The sequence below is a fragment of the Gastrolobium bilobum genome, unplaced genomic scaffold (genome assembly GCF_033153095.1).
Source record: "Gastrolobium bilobum isolate Gb01-03AN ecotype WA unplaced genomic scaffold, APGP_CSIRO_Gbil_v1 utg14646, whole genome shotgun sequence".
NCBI classification, from domain to species: domain Eukaryota; kingdom Viridiplantae; phylum Streptophyta; class Magnoliopsida; order Fabales; family Fabaceae; genus Gastrolobium; species Gastrolobium bilobum.
This window is the reverse complement of record NW_026896570.1, coordinates 193,134-211,803: the sequence shown is the minus strand read 5'-3', so window position 1 is coordinate 211,803 and position 18,670 is coordinate 193,134. Positions and strand designations below refer to the sequence as shown.

General features: G+C 34.8%; 1 protein-coding gene across 2 annotated transcripts; it reads right to left on the bottom strand.

The window, feature by feature from the left end:
• Window positions 1-5,368: 5,368 nt before the first annotated feature.
• LOC133300637 (vacuolar protein sorting-associated protein 2 homolog 2-like) lies at window positions 5,369-13,685 on the bottom strand. 2 transcript variants are annotated; one of them, XM_061500213.1, is made up of 11 exons: window positions 13,561-13,685; window positions 13,068-13,112; window positions 12,374-12,408; window positions 12,237-12,287; window positions 10,141-10,245; window positions 9,993-10,064; window positions 9,470-9,541; window positions 6,264-6,344; window positions 6,142-6,177; window positions 5,982-6,040; window positions 5,369-5,634 (listed from the first exon to the last, which is right to left on the bottom strand). In XM_061500213.1, the coding sequence occupies exons 1-11, from the start codon at window positions 13,592-13,594 to the stop codon at window positions 5,547-5,549; spliced, it is 678 nt and encodes a 225-aa protein (XP_061356197.1). In that variant the 5' UTR covers window positions 13,595-13,685; the 3' UTR covers window positions 5,369-5,546. The 2 variants fall into 2 exon arrangements, with proteins under 2 accessions (XP_061356197.1, XP_061356198.1); XM_061500214.1 differs by having other exon boundaries at window positions 5,369-5,607.
• Window positions 13,686-18,670: the final 4,985 nt, after the last annotated feature.

The following is an 18,670-nucleotide window of genomic DNA, read 5'->3' as shown; positions in this document are numbered from 1 at the left end:
TAAAAAAAGATTAGATGAGTTTGCCCAATTCCATATACACAGACCATAATCCCCATAAGCCTAAAAAGTAACAAACCCCATAAGACACTCTTCCAAGAAAGAAGAAAACAGTCCTCAGCAATACCAAATAAAAATGAATCAGACACTCATGTTCCTCATTGAATATTAAGAAGAAAAGATATACAATTACAAAGAACGAGAAATGTTTAGCCTATTATTTCAGAGCCAGTCACATTTGGTTTGACCCATATCTATATTAGTAAGAACAAAAAAAAAAAAAAACCCATTATCACATTCAGAATTTAAAAATGGGGGACCCATCACTTGATGCAGTCGCAACATCATTGCAATCTGCCACAAGACAGCTAGCAGCCTCAAACAACAATTTAAAACCCTAAAAACAATTAATTCTTTAGCGTTCGTCTTCTTCAGCAAAACTCAGAACTTGACAAACAGATATTTCAATATTCTCATCAGTACAAAAATCCAGAACTTGACAAACAGATCTTTCAAAAATACATCACTTCCATTGTTACTTTCATTATCATTACCACCATGCTGAATCATTCTAATCGCATTAACAACCTCTGAAGGAGAAGTAATCTCCCACCTCTTCCTCACCCTAACAACCTCACTTCCATTGTTACTTTCATTATCATTACCACCATGTTGAATCGTTCTAATCGCATTAACAACCTCTGAAGGAGAAGTAATCTCCCACCTCTTCCTCACCCTAACAACCTCACTTCCATTGTTACTCTCAGGCAGTGACCTCTTATTCGCTTCACTATAATTTTTATAACGGCTCGCAACAACCCTCCCTTCCTTCAACCCCCCTTTTTTATTACTCTCAGACACTGATTTTTCCCCTTCCTTGAACAACAACTTCCTTGGCGGCAGAGGAGGCCCAACACGCGAAACGGTCTTCGCTGGCTGGAAACTCGCGCCTTGACGAGAATTAACATCCTTCGATTTCAGAGTTTCTACGACCTTCTTTGTGGAAACGACCGCGTTTTGTTTCGTTTTCGGTTCCATGAACCTTGAAGCCACGATCCTGCCACCACGACACTTTTCAAGCGCGATTCTCTCAACTCGAGAATTAACATCCTTCGATTTCAGAGTTTCTACGACCTTCTTTGTGGAAACGACCGCGTTTTGTTTCGTTTTCGGTTCCATGAACCTTGAAGCCACGATCCTGCCACCACGACACTTTTCAAGCGCGATTCTCTCAACTCGAGAATTAACATCCTTCGATTTCAGAGTTTCTACGACCTTCTTTGTCGAAACGACCGCGTTTGGTTTCGTTTTCGGTTCCATGAACCTTGAAGCCACGATCCTGCCACCACGGCACTTTTCAAGCGCGATTCTCTCAACTTTCTCGAGACGACGAGCTTCGATCTCTTTCACGTCGCGTTTTCGTCGGGAACCGGAACCGAAACCCTCGTTCTTGTTCTTTGCGAATTTGGAGTGGGAGTTTGGAAGAACGCTTTTCGGGGAGGAATTGAATGCGGCGGGGCTCAGCTTTTCTTTTGTGCAATCGGAAGATGAACACCGAGGAGAACTCTTCAGTTCCACGTGAACCTGTGTGGAAGAGTTGTTGCTGTTGTGAAGAATGCCCATCGTTAATTTGTTATTGAGGTTCCACACCTGACTGAACTTTAATTTGAAGAAACAAAGCTTTCAAGGTTAACAAGAAGGTACAAAAGGTTTTGGGATCTGATTCTTTTGTTTTCTGTGATTGATTTGAGAGTGTTGTGTGAACTGAAGAGTGAACGAGGAAATTGCTTTTATTTTATTTTGAGATTATGTGACCGTTGCGATTAAGTGAGAGAAATTTGAAATTAGAAATTTCGAGGGAAGATGGAAGATGGAAGCGGGAAACGTTCGTTGATAGGATAAAAGAGGGAAGCGAGCGCTCGTTGATAAGCCAGTGTATCAAATCATATCAGTATTAGATTTTAAATAAATAAATCATAAAATATAAAAAATTACAAAATTAATTTTAAAATATCATTTAAGATAATCTAAAATATTATCAGATTTTTTCTTTATATTCTAAGATTTTGTTTAGGATAATCTAAATTTAATCATAAATAATTTGAATTTTTTTATTAAAAGAGATACTCTAAAATATTACCGATATAATTAAAATATTATCAGATATTTTTCTTATTTTCTTAGATTTCATTAAGATACTCTAATAAATTATAAATAACTTAAAAAATATTTTTAAAAGATCATAAAAGGTACTCTAAATTATCATAAGATACTAATAATATTATAAATTATTTTTCATATATATATTTTGAGAGTTCATATGAGATACTCAAAATTAAAATATAAAAAAATATTTCTTAAGAGAACGTTAAGATATTCTAAATTATTTTAACGAGTTAGAGCAGGAAAAACAGGCTGACCCGCTCCCAACCCCCCACAAATAGGGCGGGACGGGACGAGTTGGCCCGCCATTAGTTGGTGAATTGAAAAATTTAACACATCCCATTTTAATGTGAGTTCGCGGGTTGGCCCGTATTTCACCAAAAAATTGTTGAGTTAACCGATTGATTTGTCAAAATATTAATTAAAAAAATTCTTAAAAAAATATTTAGAGATGATTTATTCGAATATGCATGTTTATAATTACATCAAATAGTTTGACTTCTTCTCGTGTATTCTGGAAAGTGGGTCTATTAGTTTTAAATTTCCTATCAGGAATGGGAATGGTTAACATCAAGGATCGATCATCATGAAGGAAAGAATTTAAATGCCATCAAGTTTTATATTGGACAGAAAAATACAGGGACACGTTAAACGGACTCTATATCTAACGGGCGTAAGTACCTCAATGAAATTGCTTGGGATGAGGGCGTAAGTACCACTAACCGGCTCTATATCCTTAATTTTATTTTACAGATACAAAGATGCCAAAGGTAATGACAACCGTGTTACGTACCCAGAGGGCTGGGTTTTATTTGCGAAAATAATAACCGTTGATTGACGGAAATCAACGGTTGAGATATGGTTATAAAAATTATAAACAAAAATAATTGTAAGTATAACATTCCCCATTATGAAAAAAAACCTAGGCAAACAAGAGTTAGTGATCAGCTGAAAGGTTTTACTTGCTGCTTAAGTGTGCTTGAGTTTCCAAACGAAGTCTTTTTTTGGAAAGTTCAAATGAAGTCTTTTTAAGTCAAGTCACTCATTTTCACTATATAAAATATGGGATTAATATATTTAGTGGTAGAGCCAGAACTTTTTATAGCGGGGGGCGAATTTTTTTTTATATTATTAAGAAAAGTACATACAATCATATACGAACGTAATATAAAAAGTTTGGAAGAGTTTTATTACAAAATTCAAGGTCAATTCATTTAACTTTTGCTCTACGTTTTTTTATATTATTAAACTCTTCTATAATTAAATCTGTGCTAAAATTCAAAACGATTTCTTTTACAATATATGTAATCAAAGAATCATAAAAAAATTGGTCTTCTATTCAATTTTGAAATCTGATATTGATTATCTTCCATTTGACAATGGATGCGGGGCTCTTTTCCTTCCCCAATATTTAGCTCAAAAAATTGGAACTCCTGTTTATGTTTTGCTGTTGTCTTCTTTGACAATGATTTTCGCCACCCCTCTTAATAATCAAGTGTGCCTGATTTTAAAATTTTTTCTTGAGCTCTAAAAGTTTGCTACTTCCTCTTGAAAAAGCTACAATTTCAATCTCTAAAGCTGTGTTTGATTAAGTTTTTATGAAATTTTCAGCCTAATTACTTAATATTTTTAGTCCAAAATTAATTTTTTTTAGCCCAAAATTACATATATATACTAAAAAAAAAATCTAAAAATCAGGGAGGGGCGGTGGCCAACCCTAGCCCTTCCCCTGGGTCCGCCTCTGAGTATATTAATATTTTATGAGATAATTTTATCTCCTATATACGTATAAAAGCATGTAGAGCCTATGTGAAGTTATATGAAGAGAATATATATATATATATATATATATATATATATATATATATATATATAGTCTCTATATATTCTTACGTGTGTAAGAGATAAAATTTATTTAAGAAACAATATTCACATAATTCATTTTGAAGGGCAAGAGTAGGTTCTAAGTTGTAACTTCTAAAATATGTCTGTGACCTAGGTAGCACCGATACGACATGCGACACATGACACGACACGACACGACACTCCGACATGTCAATTCTAAAAAATTATGGATTTCGACATGTTGGGACACGTTTTAATATTAAATAATATTTTTAACTTATATAGTGTATATTTCATTTAATATTTAATAATTTAACAAAAAAATGAAACTAAATTAATAATACCCATCAACACGTTATAAAGATGGAAGCTTTAATAAAAAAAATAAAAATTGGGATGAGAGAGAGATATAATATCAGATAAAGAGATCAAATCATATTAGCGAGAGATCAGAGAGAATGAGATACAACAAGAGCGTAATAGGAATTGACAACAATGATGCTGAGATGATCTCTTATCTACTTAAGGGGAGAAAGACAAAAAAATAAATTTGATATGATCAGGTGGAAGCTTTATTAATATATTTTAATTTTTTAAAAAAATTACGAAAATGCCATTTGACCGTGTCGGACACGGTCAAATTCGCGTGTCGGAATGGTCAACGTGTCGAAAAAAGTTGACCGCATGTCTGACACGTGTCGGAGTGTGTCGGACACGATTCTCCCTATTTTTACAAGTGTCCGTGCTTCCTTGTCTCTCGGTAGCCAAGTTATTACCTTTTTTTTTTTTTTGCACATACATAATATGTTTTATTATTGAAGTTAGCTAAGGTCTAATAATATGTAAGCTCCTCATAGGATATCTAACCTATTTATATACTTTTTTTTATTTTGGTAAGCAACCCATTTATATCCTTATTGCAAAGCATGTTTAGGTGGGCATAAATTTTTTTTTATACATTATTCTAAAAAATGAATTTCAAAAGCAATAATAATTCTAGATTTGTATAATATTTAAAAGCATTTTTAATGAGAAGTAATATTTAATTTTTTTATCAAGGATTGTGTCTTAAGGTCCTGACCAAATTCAAAATATTTTACAAAGGTTTAACATATATAAGCCAAAGGTTTAACATGTATAAGCCAACACGATCTTCAACCATGGGTTCTCCCTACTACCATCAACACTATAGGCTGCAATTCAAGTGAAAAAAAGAAGAAAGAACATAGAGGGAGGGGAAAAAAAAAAAAATCCTGCACGTACCCAAGTAGCTTATTGACTACATTGACTTAACCACTTCAAATATTTGCAATTTGTTTTTCAGAGAGAATGTTAGATCATATGCACATTAACAAGTGCCCAATTTATAAATGTTTCTGCTAGCGATACATTCCCGTCCGACAAACAAACTATAATAATTCTTCATATGTAACACATCGCATAAAATCAGTAATAAAACGATGACAATATTACAATCTCGCCAATAACATATATAATGATTTGTACATGAAGAAACATTTATGAGCAGCTGTAGCGGATCTTTATGTTCTTCGAAGAGAAGCCAATCTCTTTTCAAGATCTTCAACATCTTGGGATTCTGATCTGCATTCACAAAAGGAAAAATTCTCGCTTAAAATGCCACATGATTCAACATTAAATCCTTTGGGTAGCAATGCATGAAATCCAGAATAGATAGATTGCTCCCCCTCAACACAGAGAGTAAAACTACTAATAATAAAATAATCTTGAGGCATTTTGAAAGCTTTAACTAGCAGAGCAATCAGCTTAGAGGATACTCTATTAAAAAAATAACAAATTAAGTTAGTAAACACAACCAATAAAATAAATTGTATACACAACAGTATGTCCATTGTCGAGAAGTAAACTTATCTAGATAGCATTTTCCATGATTAACGGCGACAACAAAGGTGATGAAAACAACCAATCTCTTTTCAGGAAATAAGATTGAAGCGTACCTTGGAGCAACATTTTCAGTATTCCTTGATGCAATACGACCTTTCGGAGCAGAAGATAACTACCATAAAGGAAAGAACAGCGTCAGGCCAAACATTCAGAAAAATAATTGAAGAAAAGAATCAGTGCAAAGACAATGGATTCATAGTGTCCAAAATCAACCTGGGATGCAATATCCACTCCAATCTCATCAAGAACCTGTCATGGATAATTGAAAATTAGATACTAGAAAGGAAATATTCACTTAATACTAGCAAGCTATATAATTATGCCATTTATTTCACCTGGTTAGTGAGCTCTTCTGTTTCTTCCTCAGCCTCATCTTTGTCTAAAGTTTCATCAATAGATTCTGACATCATCTCAATCTGCAGTTAGGATTTCATTATAAATTTATGGAGCAAAATAAAATGTTGTCCAAAGTTTTAGGTGGAGCCGACCTTGAATAATGTTGGAAAGTATATTTACTTTAAATACATTGGTTTGTATTTAGGGACTATATATACTTTAAATAATTAGCATTTGATTTGTATTATTTTCCTTAATTTCCTAGTTTCTTTATTTTCCTAGTTTCTAATATCAGAAATTGTAAATCATGCATAAATTGAAGGATTTGCATAGAATTTCCTCAAGCAGTTTTCAAAACCCACTTTCACATGGTATCAAGAACAGGTTCTAATCCTCAGCCTGACATCTCCAACCCTAAACATTGTCATCTCTAACATCCAGCCATCATTTAGACTGGCATCCCAGTTCTCTGGAGCACAGTCTGGATCCACCAGAAACTGCTGATTGGACCTCTCTAAGCACCATAGCTGGAGACCCTTAGAATGATATTGGCTTGGTCAACCTACTTTGACCTTTGGTTTCTCGGTCAGGGTCTCTAAGCATCTTAGAAGTGAGCGTCTGATATTCAACGTAAATCATGCACATTTTGGAACAAGGCTTGCACAGTCTATTTGCTAATAACATTCAACATCAACATCAACATCAACAACACCTTTATTCCAAATTAATTGGGGTCGGTGGTAGATGAACCCACATGAAAGATACAAAACGGTTGAAAAGAAAGTAAAAAAGCAAAAACTAAATAAATAAATAAATAAATAAAAATAAAATAAAATAAGATAAAATAAAAATAAAATAAAATAAAATAAAATAAAAATATATGTATATATAAATAAATAAAAGTAAAAAAGAAAGGGACAAGAAGAAGTGAGGGAAATGAAGGGGGAAAAGGACTAAAAAGGGACCATCTGGAACATAGGAATAACAGCGGGTCTAACCCTCCACTATACTTATAGCTTTTCTCCATTCCGTTCTAAGACATACTGTCCGCCAATCTATATCCCACTCCATTAAATCTTGTTTTACAACCTTCCCCCAAGTAAGCTTCGGCCTACCTCTGCCTCTTTTTGTGTTTAGCTCTTGGTAACAAACTTCTGTTCTTACAGGAGCATCCATGGGCCTTCTCATCACGTGCCCAAACCACCTCAATCTATGTTCTCTCATCTTCTCTTGCTAATAACATTCAATGTCTAAATAATTCAGTTGAGAAATTGGCATCCTTTGGGCAATCAAATCATAACCAGTTTTACCACTCCGGCATAGGTTGCAGTAAAGGAGTTGAAGGTGTTTTTGCAGGCATAATCTCCAGCGTTAATTAAACAAACTAGAAAACTTGTATGTGGTACTGGTTTTTGTGCTCTAACTTTGAACATGTTTGAGACCAAATTATGACTACTCAAGAGGTACCCAGCATGGAGGATCTTATCACTCACCCTTTATGGTTCCAACATCTAAAGCCCCAAACTCCTGCTCCAATGCCATTGAGACATCAGCCTTTTAGACTACCTCACGATCTTGTGGTGGATGTGGACGCCGTGGCAGCTGGAGCCCATGAGGTTGTGGCAGCCATCTCCAATGTACTTTATTATAAACCATCAATCCACACTTGACCCTTCATGGGTTACCTAAGAAAGTTGTCAATGTCACTCTATCCGACCACGGTCAAGAAGAAGAAAAGAGATCTGAAGTCTTCTCAGGTAAACAACCTTTTACTCTTTTAGTTGAAGGCAGACAAACAGACACAGTCCTCTCCTACCATTGTCGCTCATAGGGAAATTCTACATTTTATGTTCCTCATTCGTGAAAACACCTTGGATTCTTAATTTAGGTGCCTCTGACCATATATCTAGTAATTAATCATTTTTCTTCTTCTTCTGCTCACTCTCTCACTCTCTCACTCTCCACTTGATTTTTCTCATTTTGTCACACTAGCTAATGGTTCTAAAGTGCTTGCCAAGGGATCAATCATATTTCACCCACTACATCTATATCATTAAAATCAATTTTATTCAAACCATTTTAATTTATCTGCTCTCCCTTAACTATTCTGTAAACTTTGATTATGATTCTTTTGTCATCTAGGACTGTGGTTCTGGACAGATGATTGACTGTGGTGTGTGCTACTACGCAATCTCTCAGTCTTTCTCCTTTAGCGTCTCGATCATCCCATCTATCAAAACTTTCATGAATGGTTCCAAGTCTTGCAAGATTGAAGTCTTTTAGTTGTGTGTCGTGTCAAAATGCGAAGCATGTTCGGGCTATCATTGGGAATCAGGTCAAGAGTCAATTAAAGTCCAAGTTTGTCAGGAGTCAAACAAAATCTAATTTTCCTGTCAAGAGTCCAAATCTTGACTATTTCAAGGAAGATATATACCCATAGTCTTCACTACTTGATATTTAATTAATTGTACGCTCTCATTTGCTATCAATAACCAAGTTCCTTATTTGCTATTAGTTCCCAATATCCTGATCCTCCTCAGGTGTACTTATTTTGTCCATAATCTTACTCTGGGTCAGGATAGGTTGTCTCCTCATGCTATTAAATGTATCTTCCTTGGCTATTTCAAGGAAGACATATACCGATATTCCTCATCTTCATTGTTCTCGCTACTGATCTTTTACATAAAATATTTTTGCTTCTGAAGTAAACTGTTATTTTTTTGTTGTTCCTTCGATCCGATCTTTACTTGAATACAATGTTATTTGATAATCAATATAATTTGCTTTCTCTATTAAGCATCACGCTTTAGGTAGTCCAAACAATGCTGCCAGTCACCTCGGCACATTCTTGGAAAACCTCCCAAATTGAAGTTAAATCAACAGTACTTTTATGCTGAAGTGAAAAACCAAATAATCCTTCATCAATCTTCAGTGTGCAAAGTCCAGTTTCATGTTGTGCAAAGAATAACTTCTGTATCTTCAACCAACAGATATGGTGGGCCCTCTCTCTAACAAAGTATAAGAATAATGACACATTTTGCACACAATTGGATTTAATTCTCCTTTCAAAACTATACCGGATCACAACCCAAAGCAGTTACTTAAGAACTGATTTGCTGAGGAATCTTAATGTATTTAGCCTACCATTAATGCAGGAAAACTTGCATGAGAACAAATCAGAAATATGTGCAAAAGCATAAATTACCGTCATGTCCATTTGTGCTGATTGCTTTTGGAATTCCTTAATCACTTTAACCTGTTTTGCCGGTGCCATTTGCTGAAAAGAAAAGTAAGGTAATGATTACTGAATCATTTTAGTCATAAGCACAGAATTCTGACAAATATCTATCAATATCCCAAAAAGCATCTATCACATATTATGAACTTTTGATTCAGTGACAGCAGAAAATTGTTGAAAGAACAAATGTTTGCACTTCTTTGTATTAAATTATAAACCATTGATGGAAATCATAAATGTATAGCTTTCTGTGAACATATTCAATGGAAGCTAAGTTACTTTAAAATATTGGGACTTATGCTCTGTTTGCCTTTTCCTTGTCTAGATTAATCAGACTCTTTGACCTTTTGGTGTTATGATGGGTGCAGGTGGATACTACATTCAGATTTTGGGTGATTGTAAACTGATTGAATATTAATAACTCCCAGTAAACGTCATTGCATTCCATAAATTTGAATAATACAAAGCAGAATCAATCTGGAAAACATACCTTATTCATTGCCACCATTGCTTTAGTTGCACCCTTCATCCCTGTAGAGATTGAAGTGCTTGCATACAATGCCTGCAACAGAAATTTGGAAATTATGAAAATTGATATTATCATCTTTCTCTATAAAATAAAATAAAAAATTGCATACCTGCGTGTGAGTTGCAACACCCCTGATCTGAGCACGACTTCCCTGCAAATTGGTTATCTGTTGGCGTAACCTAACAAGTTGACGAGCCAAGATTCTAGTCGCAGCCTGTAACCGGACACTTCTTTGATCATTATTGCTATTAGCTAATATCATGCATATCAAACCAGTTATCATACGCACACGTATACATAATAGTATTTTCAAAATAGAAAGCAAGTCACATCTGCAACTGGTTAGTGCTTAGCCACATTAGACATATTCCAACTTCCACCCCCATCCCCGCCAAAAAAAGAAGTTATAATTAACATCCTTCATATTTCCTACTATGTTGCCAAGAAGCTGACACTTCTTTGATCATTATTGCTATTAGCTAATATCATGCATATTAAACCAGTTATCATACGCACACGTATACATAATAGTATTTTCAAAATAGAAAGCAAGTCACATCTGCAACTGGTTAGTGCTTAGCCACATTAGACATATTCCAACTTCCACCCCCATCCCCGCCAAAAAAAGAAGTTATAATTAACATCCTTCATATTTCCTACTATGTTGCCAAGAAGCTGACAGCTCCATTAGCACTGCAGAAAATTACTTCTGAAGCTCAAAGCAACATGAAAACATGTATATTACAAAACTACTCAACCAGATGAAGAAAGCACTAGCCTAAGTCAAGTAAGGTGGTAAAATGAGGAAAATCAAGAAATATAATATAGAGTAAACCCTAATTTCATCCTCCAAAGATACATACAAGTAAAGACAATTGTATCTTTGGATGACGAAAATAGAGGTTTGCTCTATAATATATTAACAAATAACAACAAATTTAAAATGGCTATTTAAGTAATGATCAAATACAATGGAAAAATCTTGCAAGGTATTTTCTATCCACACTTTCAAGTTCTTGAAATCAAATTTGGTATAGAATACACACTTATTGCTATTTACTTATATCGATAATTGTAGACTGATGCAGTGCAAAGTATCTGAGAAGGATCTGAGTGCAGATCTCAATCAGAGAACAAAATTAAAAAGAAAGAGAGAAAGAGAGAGAGAGAACAGAGGGAAACTGAACTGAATCTGAAATTGTATTTCTGAAATATAGGCGATAATTGTAGACTGATGCAGTGTGAAGCATCTGAGAAGGATCTGAGTGCAGATCTCAATCAGAGAACAAAATCAAAAAGAAAGAGAGAAAGAGAGAGAGAGAACAGAGGGAAACTGAACTGAATCTGAAATTGTATTTCTGAAATCTAGGTACATGTGAAATTGTGAACACACACACACACACACACATACACATACACACACATATGTAGACTGTAGACTAGGCTAGGATCCAACTGAATCGAACTGAACTATAGCAGATTCTTACAAATACAGCTGCTAAGGCAGTTACAACTGCTATGACATCTGGCACAGTTGTTAAAATGTGGTTAGGGTCTGTTTGTGAACACAGACTTAGTTAATCACTGAACCAGCAGAGTCTAGCTTAGTGTTTGCCAAGCAAGAGCTCAGAGCACTCTCTTTAACAACTCTTGACTTCATTATATCTTGGGACAAAAACTACAATACACCCCAAATGGGATATAGAGCACGCATGCACACCGACAATCCATAAAGTGTATGTGTCAAAACTACCCAAAATGATAGCAAAACATGTTTCAGAACTCTGTAGCTCTTTATCTTCAAATCATCCTTCATTTATAATATTCTAATAACAAGAGTGTCAAACGGGTTATAGATGATTCTTCTGATTGTGATTTCTTTTTAAATGTTAGATCACTGAGTGCACTAAACAATCATGTTCTAGACGATGGCCATATTGAATACATCTAGAGATCTTAATAGGCCAAATCTGGTAAAGGGAAATACATCTACTACTAAATTTTTATCTGGACAGCTTTTGGGCTATTTATGTGGAATGGTTGATCTCCATTATACCTTGGGAGTAAGTATACAACATCCCAAGTGTGATGTAAGCACACAGATACACATCTGATTAAAGATAGTTATCAATATCACATTGTCAATAATCTATGCATCACATACTACAATAAGGAAATGGATGAAATACACCTAAATAAGATTACCTCATTTCCGGTTTTAGCTTCTTTTTTAATCTCTGCCACCAATTTTTTCTCCTACAGTTCACAAGGCAGTGAAACTCTAAAAAGAAATATAAAACAGAAAGGAAATAGCTAAGAAGGTCTCTGTCAGCATTATGTACCTCCATCTGAAGTGATGCTATCTCTCTTTCAATACCTACAAGAAAGAAAGAGTGAACGAAAGAAAAAGGAAACATATATGTTACAGAAGTGTCATGTTATTAAAACTAAATAATGATATAGAATGTGAAGCCTTGGTAATTCATCAATATATATTCCATCTCTTAATTTTATTCAAACGACGAGTGTACGATATATATAGTCAAACAGAAAGCTAAAAAAGAAACAAAAATGTTGGGCAATCCCTAGATAATGTGGGAGATCCCCCGAAACTAGGAATAGAAACAAAAAGGGAAAAATTGATTACAATCCCTATAATTTTCAGATGCTGTATATTTCATAATTTCCCAGATTGCTTTCTAACAAAGACATTACAAAAAATTGGAGCATAAACAAAACAGAATGAAGAAACAAAAATGATAGGTTAATATTTGAAGGAAAGGTTTTGAAAGAAAACCATTAAGGAAATATAAATTTAATGTGGCTAATTTGAATTTTTTTAAAACTACATATATTTCCAGATGAAAATGAATAATTGGGGTAAAAGCTGAACATTTAGGACATATATATAAAATCGCAGCAAAGGGCAAAAAATAGTTGAGAAACAGAAGTGATTGTTAAAAATTGGGTAGCTCTTGATTCAACCAATTAGATCACCCTGAACATTATATGCTGATAATTAACATGGGGCCATACCTCTTGTTGCAACAGACATTTCTCTCTTACTTGTCCTCAGAGCTTCTGTCATAAAAAAAAAAAAAAAAAAAAAAAAACAGACGTAAATGAGTGCCACTGCCCAGATACAAGTAGATAGTCAATACTATAACTTTCTTTCCATTTTCATCAAACACAAACAATACCACAAAATTAAGGAGCAGCAAGCAGCACAAATCCCTATAATTGTCGGTTTCACAGACAAGAGTAAGAATCAGAAGAACCGTGAGTTTCTTCTTAATAAAAACTAGATCAAGTTTAGGGCATAGACACACAATTCCAATGTTTCTCTGATTGAAAACTCCCATTTTTCTTTCCTACCCAAATTTTCCCTAAAGAGAAATGAGTTTTGAAAACTAAAATGCAAACTTTGAACGCAAATCCTAAGATTAAGGGCAAAAGGGAAGACAAAAAAAATGATAAATAAAACAATGTGGAAAATTTTAAAGAGAGGATGAGGAAAAAGGGTGTGGACCTTTGGGTGAGGTTTTCTTTTTGAAGATGTTCATGTTTGTGTTGATTTCGAAGAGAAACCCTAATCGAAGAAGCAAAGAGTAGAACTAGAACTAGCACAAGCACTAGGCACTGTGCAGAGTGTGTGAAATGTGAGAATGGAAGGGAAGGAAATGAAATGAAAAAGAGTGTGACTCTCAGAAGAGGCTTTGGGGAGCGTGCTGGGTATCCACTTACCCAACGGGTCATTCTCTAAGTAGCCGTTACAGCTTTTTTTGACTCAAAATTCCCGTTTCAAGTGATTATTATTATTATTATTTTGGTAAGTAGTATGCTACTTATTTTATGTACACATTACTTCCGGTCCAGATTTAGATAGTTCAGAGTTTATTTTGTCAAGATTTTTATGAGTTTTATTGAATTGTTGTGGTGATTTTTTTTTTTTCTGATACATGAAGAAAAGTTAAAAAGTAAAAAAATAAAATAAAAGAAAAAGCATCAACCGACACCTCTAATTCGAGAAGTGGTTGAGGAGTTCACAAGTAAAATCAAGAATAATATAAGAGGACGATCGAAAAAAGACCAAATCATCATCCATATCTAGGCGGTCGAGCAGAAAATTCGCCAGGTAGTCGTTGCAGCAACTGGCCTCCCTTAACGTGTGAATAAAGTGAACCGCCAATTAAGTTTGATCATTGCTCGAATCCAAGTCACCAAAGATGACTCATGAGCTTTCTCACTATGTCTAGTAAGCAATGTGACAACAGTGCTTGAGTCGCTTTCGATGATTAGTTTCCTAACATTTGTACTCCAAGTTAGTTGGAGCCCTTTTAGAACACCCATAGTTCTGCATTCCAAACTAAACAAGTACCAATTCTGTAAGAAAATTCACCTCTCCAGTTGTCACTAGAGTCTCGCAGCACCCACCACAAGTAGCGACCCCTGGATTGCCCCTAGAAGCACACCGTCTATATTTAGTTTAATAAATTCTTCAGGAGGAGGAAGCCAAATAATGTTATGCTAGACTGGAAGAGAGGTGTCTTTTACTTGCCGCGCATTGTCAATCACAGCGAGATGCGAGTGGATAAATGGAGGAGCTGGTTGGCCATGTGCAACTGAATTTTGCTACTTCCATATCATCCAATAGCCAATAACAAAAAGGTAGCCCATGGAATCGTACCTGTACTTTCCACCGTATAACTCCAATTCCATTGGAGCCACTCAAGCATATCAGCCCCGAAGAAGATGTCCCTTTCTGATTGAGGCAGAATAGCAACCCATATCTTCTTGATAATAGGACAATCTCGAATATCATGCAGTAAGGTTTCTTCCTAATCATTGCAGATGGGGCATCGAGGATCCCCTGGGACCAATAAGCACTCAATGCTCTGGTAGGTAATCTCTTATGGGTTAATTTTCATTGAAAATTTTTCATGCACTGAGGACCTTTTCAACCCCACAGTTTTCTCCATAATGCACATGGCAAATGGACACCATCCGCCATGACTCCTAATAGAGATGTATGGCAATTTTTTTACCGAGAACCAAGCCAAATTTTCAAGTCTTCCAACCTGACGATCCGATCCATCCTCCAAAGTAGATGGCAAACAACTCCGGATTTGCTGTATAGTATTTTCATGTAGCCAAGCCCGCAGAAGTTCAACTTGATAATTGCCATTGTCATCCACATAATCATACACACATTTGTGGACTTCTTCTTCCGAAAGATGATTAATAATTCCATCAATCAAGGGATGAGGTCCCAGTGCCCACCTATCCCTTCGAAAGGAATCTGAAGTACTATCTCCAATCTTCCATATGACCTTGTTTTCCATAAACAGCCAAACCCGATAGAGAGTCGACCATAGCTGGGAACAACTAGCCCTCTCAATGAATGTAGAGGTCACATCAACCTTGCTGCCTATGCATTTTCCTTTCAGGAATTTTACCCACAAAGAGTCTGCTTCGTAATGGAACCGCCACGCCAACTTTGAAAGGAAAACATCATTTATAATATTTAGAAGCTTCTTTCCTAGTCCCCCAAACTCCTTTGGCAATGTTAATGTATCATATCCAATAACATGATGTCTACAAGTAGTCTCACTTTCACCCCAGATAAATCTCCTTTGAATCTTTTCAATTTCTTCATAGATGGCCACATGGAGCTTACCATGCTGCATGTGAAAGTAAGGAATTGAAGATAAGACGGATAAGGATAGCATAATCTTGCCTGCTTGTGATAAAGTTTGTTGTTGCCAACCCCCAACTTTGATTTAACTTTATCAATAACGTGCTCATAGTGCTTTTTGGTTGCATGCCTATGTATCATCCAAGCACCTAATTATCTCCCAACATTGCTCACCTGTTTGAAGCCGCATATCTCAATAATATCCTAAGCAAGTTGCTCTGACGTGTTCTTAGAGAAGAAGATGCTAGTCTTCTGAACACTCAATTTCAATCTCGATATCTCCTCAAATAGATTGATGCATTTCAGCATCTAGGGAAGCGATGCCTCCGCAAATAGCATTAGATCATCAGCAAACATTAGATAGGAGACTGGTGGCCCACCTCTACCTACAAAGATTCCCAGCCACTGCTGTATTATGATGTATGACTTAGCTTCTTCATTGCCAGCACAAAAAGATAAGGCAATAGGGGGTCCCTTTGACGAAGACCCCTGGACGGATTAAAGTCAGTCGTCTGGCCACTATTCCATAATACGTTAATAGAAAAAGAAGTAACAACATTCATAATAAGCTCACCAAAGTGGTCATGTCACAGGATCTCCTGGAGGATATTCTTTAAGAAATTTCAGTTCAATCACTCATAGGTTTCCTCCAAGTCAACCTTAATTGCCATAAAAGGGCGCTTGCTACGCATCTTGTGCATACTGTGAATTAGTTCTTGCATAATGATAATATTATCATGAATCTGCCTCTTTGAGATGAAGCTCACATGGCAGGGAGAAATGAGTTTCTCCATAATGAGTTTGAGCATGTTGACAAGTAGCTTGCTAAGTAACTTGTACATAACAGAGCATAGAGATATTGGTTGAAATTGACTCATCTGACATGGGGTTGTCTGCTTCGGTATCAACACTAATAATGTAGAGTTGACATGCCAAATGGACTCAGTATGCTGCCACATATCCCAGATACAAGCACAAATATGTTCTTTTAATCTATCCCAGTTCTTTTGAAAAAAAATAGTTGGGTAGCCATCTCGCCCTAGTGCCTTATATGCTCCCGTATCAAATAAGCAGTGCCTGATTTCCAATACTGAAGGCAACCGAGATAACGGATTGAGGTCAGTTTGGGCAATCACAGGCTGCATGTTATATGAGGAGATCCACCTTCTGTGTTCCACATCTTCGAGAAAAAGATTATTATAGAAGGAACATGTCAAATCATGAAAACGTCGAGGGTCCTTTACCTAACTATTGGTGCCATCCTTTAGACAAACAATCCCGATTACACTTCTCCTGGCTATAGTTTGTAGTTAGTAGAACCTCGTGCTCCTATCCCCATCAACAATTCATTTCTGAAACCATAATTGTTCCTCCCTGTCAAGAATCATGTTCACCTCCTCATGGCAATTATTTTTTAATTGGCAAAGGCTTGCAACTTTGTGCTGGAGCAGTTAAGCCTACAGATGCTCTAGCCTCTTCAACAACTCGGTCTTCTTTTGGAAAATGTTTCCATAAACCTCCTTATTCCACCTCCGCAAGGGCTGAACAAAATCTCCGAGCATGTGATTCATGTGATAGTGTCGTTTCCATTTTGTCTCTCTATATGTTGCTTTATTTAGTAGAATTTTTTTTTCAAAAGTCAAATTATTTTGTGATAAGATGTAACATCTAAAAAAAGTCAACCACTTTCAAGTAAATAAATTATTTGGATATTAAAATAAAAAGAATATTTTTTATTTATAAAATTACAAAAAAACCACGTAAAAGTGTTTTTTTCATATATTATTTAGATGAAAAGCGCACATATGATTAATAATATCCTAACTACATCGCATTAATTTTTTGTATTTGCTGACCACGTTTGACATTATTTAATTGGAGAAATTTTGTAAAATTTCTTATTTAATTACTTTTTACAAAGAAAATCACAAAAAATTATGGTACATAACAAGATAAAGTCGTAACCATGAATGACCAATCATTATCACAATATTAAATTTTTTTAAAAAAGAACAAAGAAAAATTGAGCATGGTTGTTAATAAACTAGTAATTATAATACTATTAAAAATGTTAAAATACAACAATATATATATATATATATATATATATATATGCAATTGGGTAATAATAAAATTCTTTTTATATACTAATATAAATTAAAATTAAATTTTTTAATAATATAATAACACATAATTAAATGATATAATAATTTTAAGAATGAGTGAAATTAAACTCAAGCGAAATCAATTCCAATATCAATTACTTGAGGTGATCGTTCTTGAGTTGAATTTATGAACAAAAATCATAGAATTCTCGAGGTGTCAAAATAGGTTAGCTCGCTTAATTTAGGGTGAAAAAGCCCGCAATGATATACTTTCCTGAGGTATATGATGATTATCGTGCGTGGTAGGGTATCTAACATTAATCACACAACCTTGGACGTTGCGATCCTTGGAGGTATTCCACATATACGTGAATATATCTTTCTCCTGCAATGTCAAAAGAACGATCAGAGGGATATGGGTAAATCACACTTTACGGAAACCCAAGACGTGGGGGTTCATCAAGCTCCATGGATCTATTTATAAGAATAATGAAATTATATTAATATTTTTATATATAATTATTAACCTAAACAGTAGCAATAACATATCCTCTAATCTATGGTTTAAGGACCTAAAATAAAAATTATTAAAATAAAAAATATAAAACATAAAATGTAATTTAAAAATATAAAATCATTCACCAACTATCCTAGAGTTTCACAATTAATATAATAACATTAACACATGAACATATCCTCTAACCTAAGATGTCAAGTCCTAAAATAAAAGATATTAGAAAAATATATGTATTAACATGACATTTATAACTTTAATTTTAAAATATAAAAAATTTAATTTTCAAAAGGATATAACAACATTTCTATGGTTTCAAAAGAAT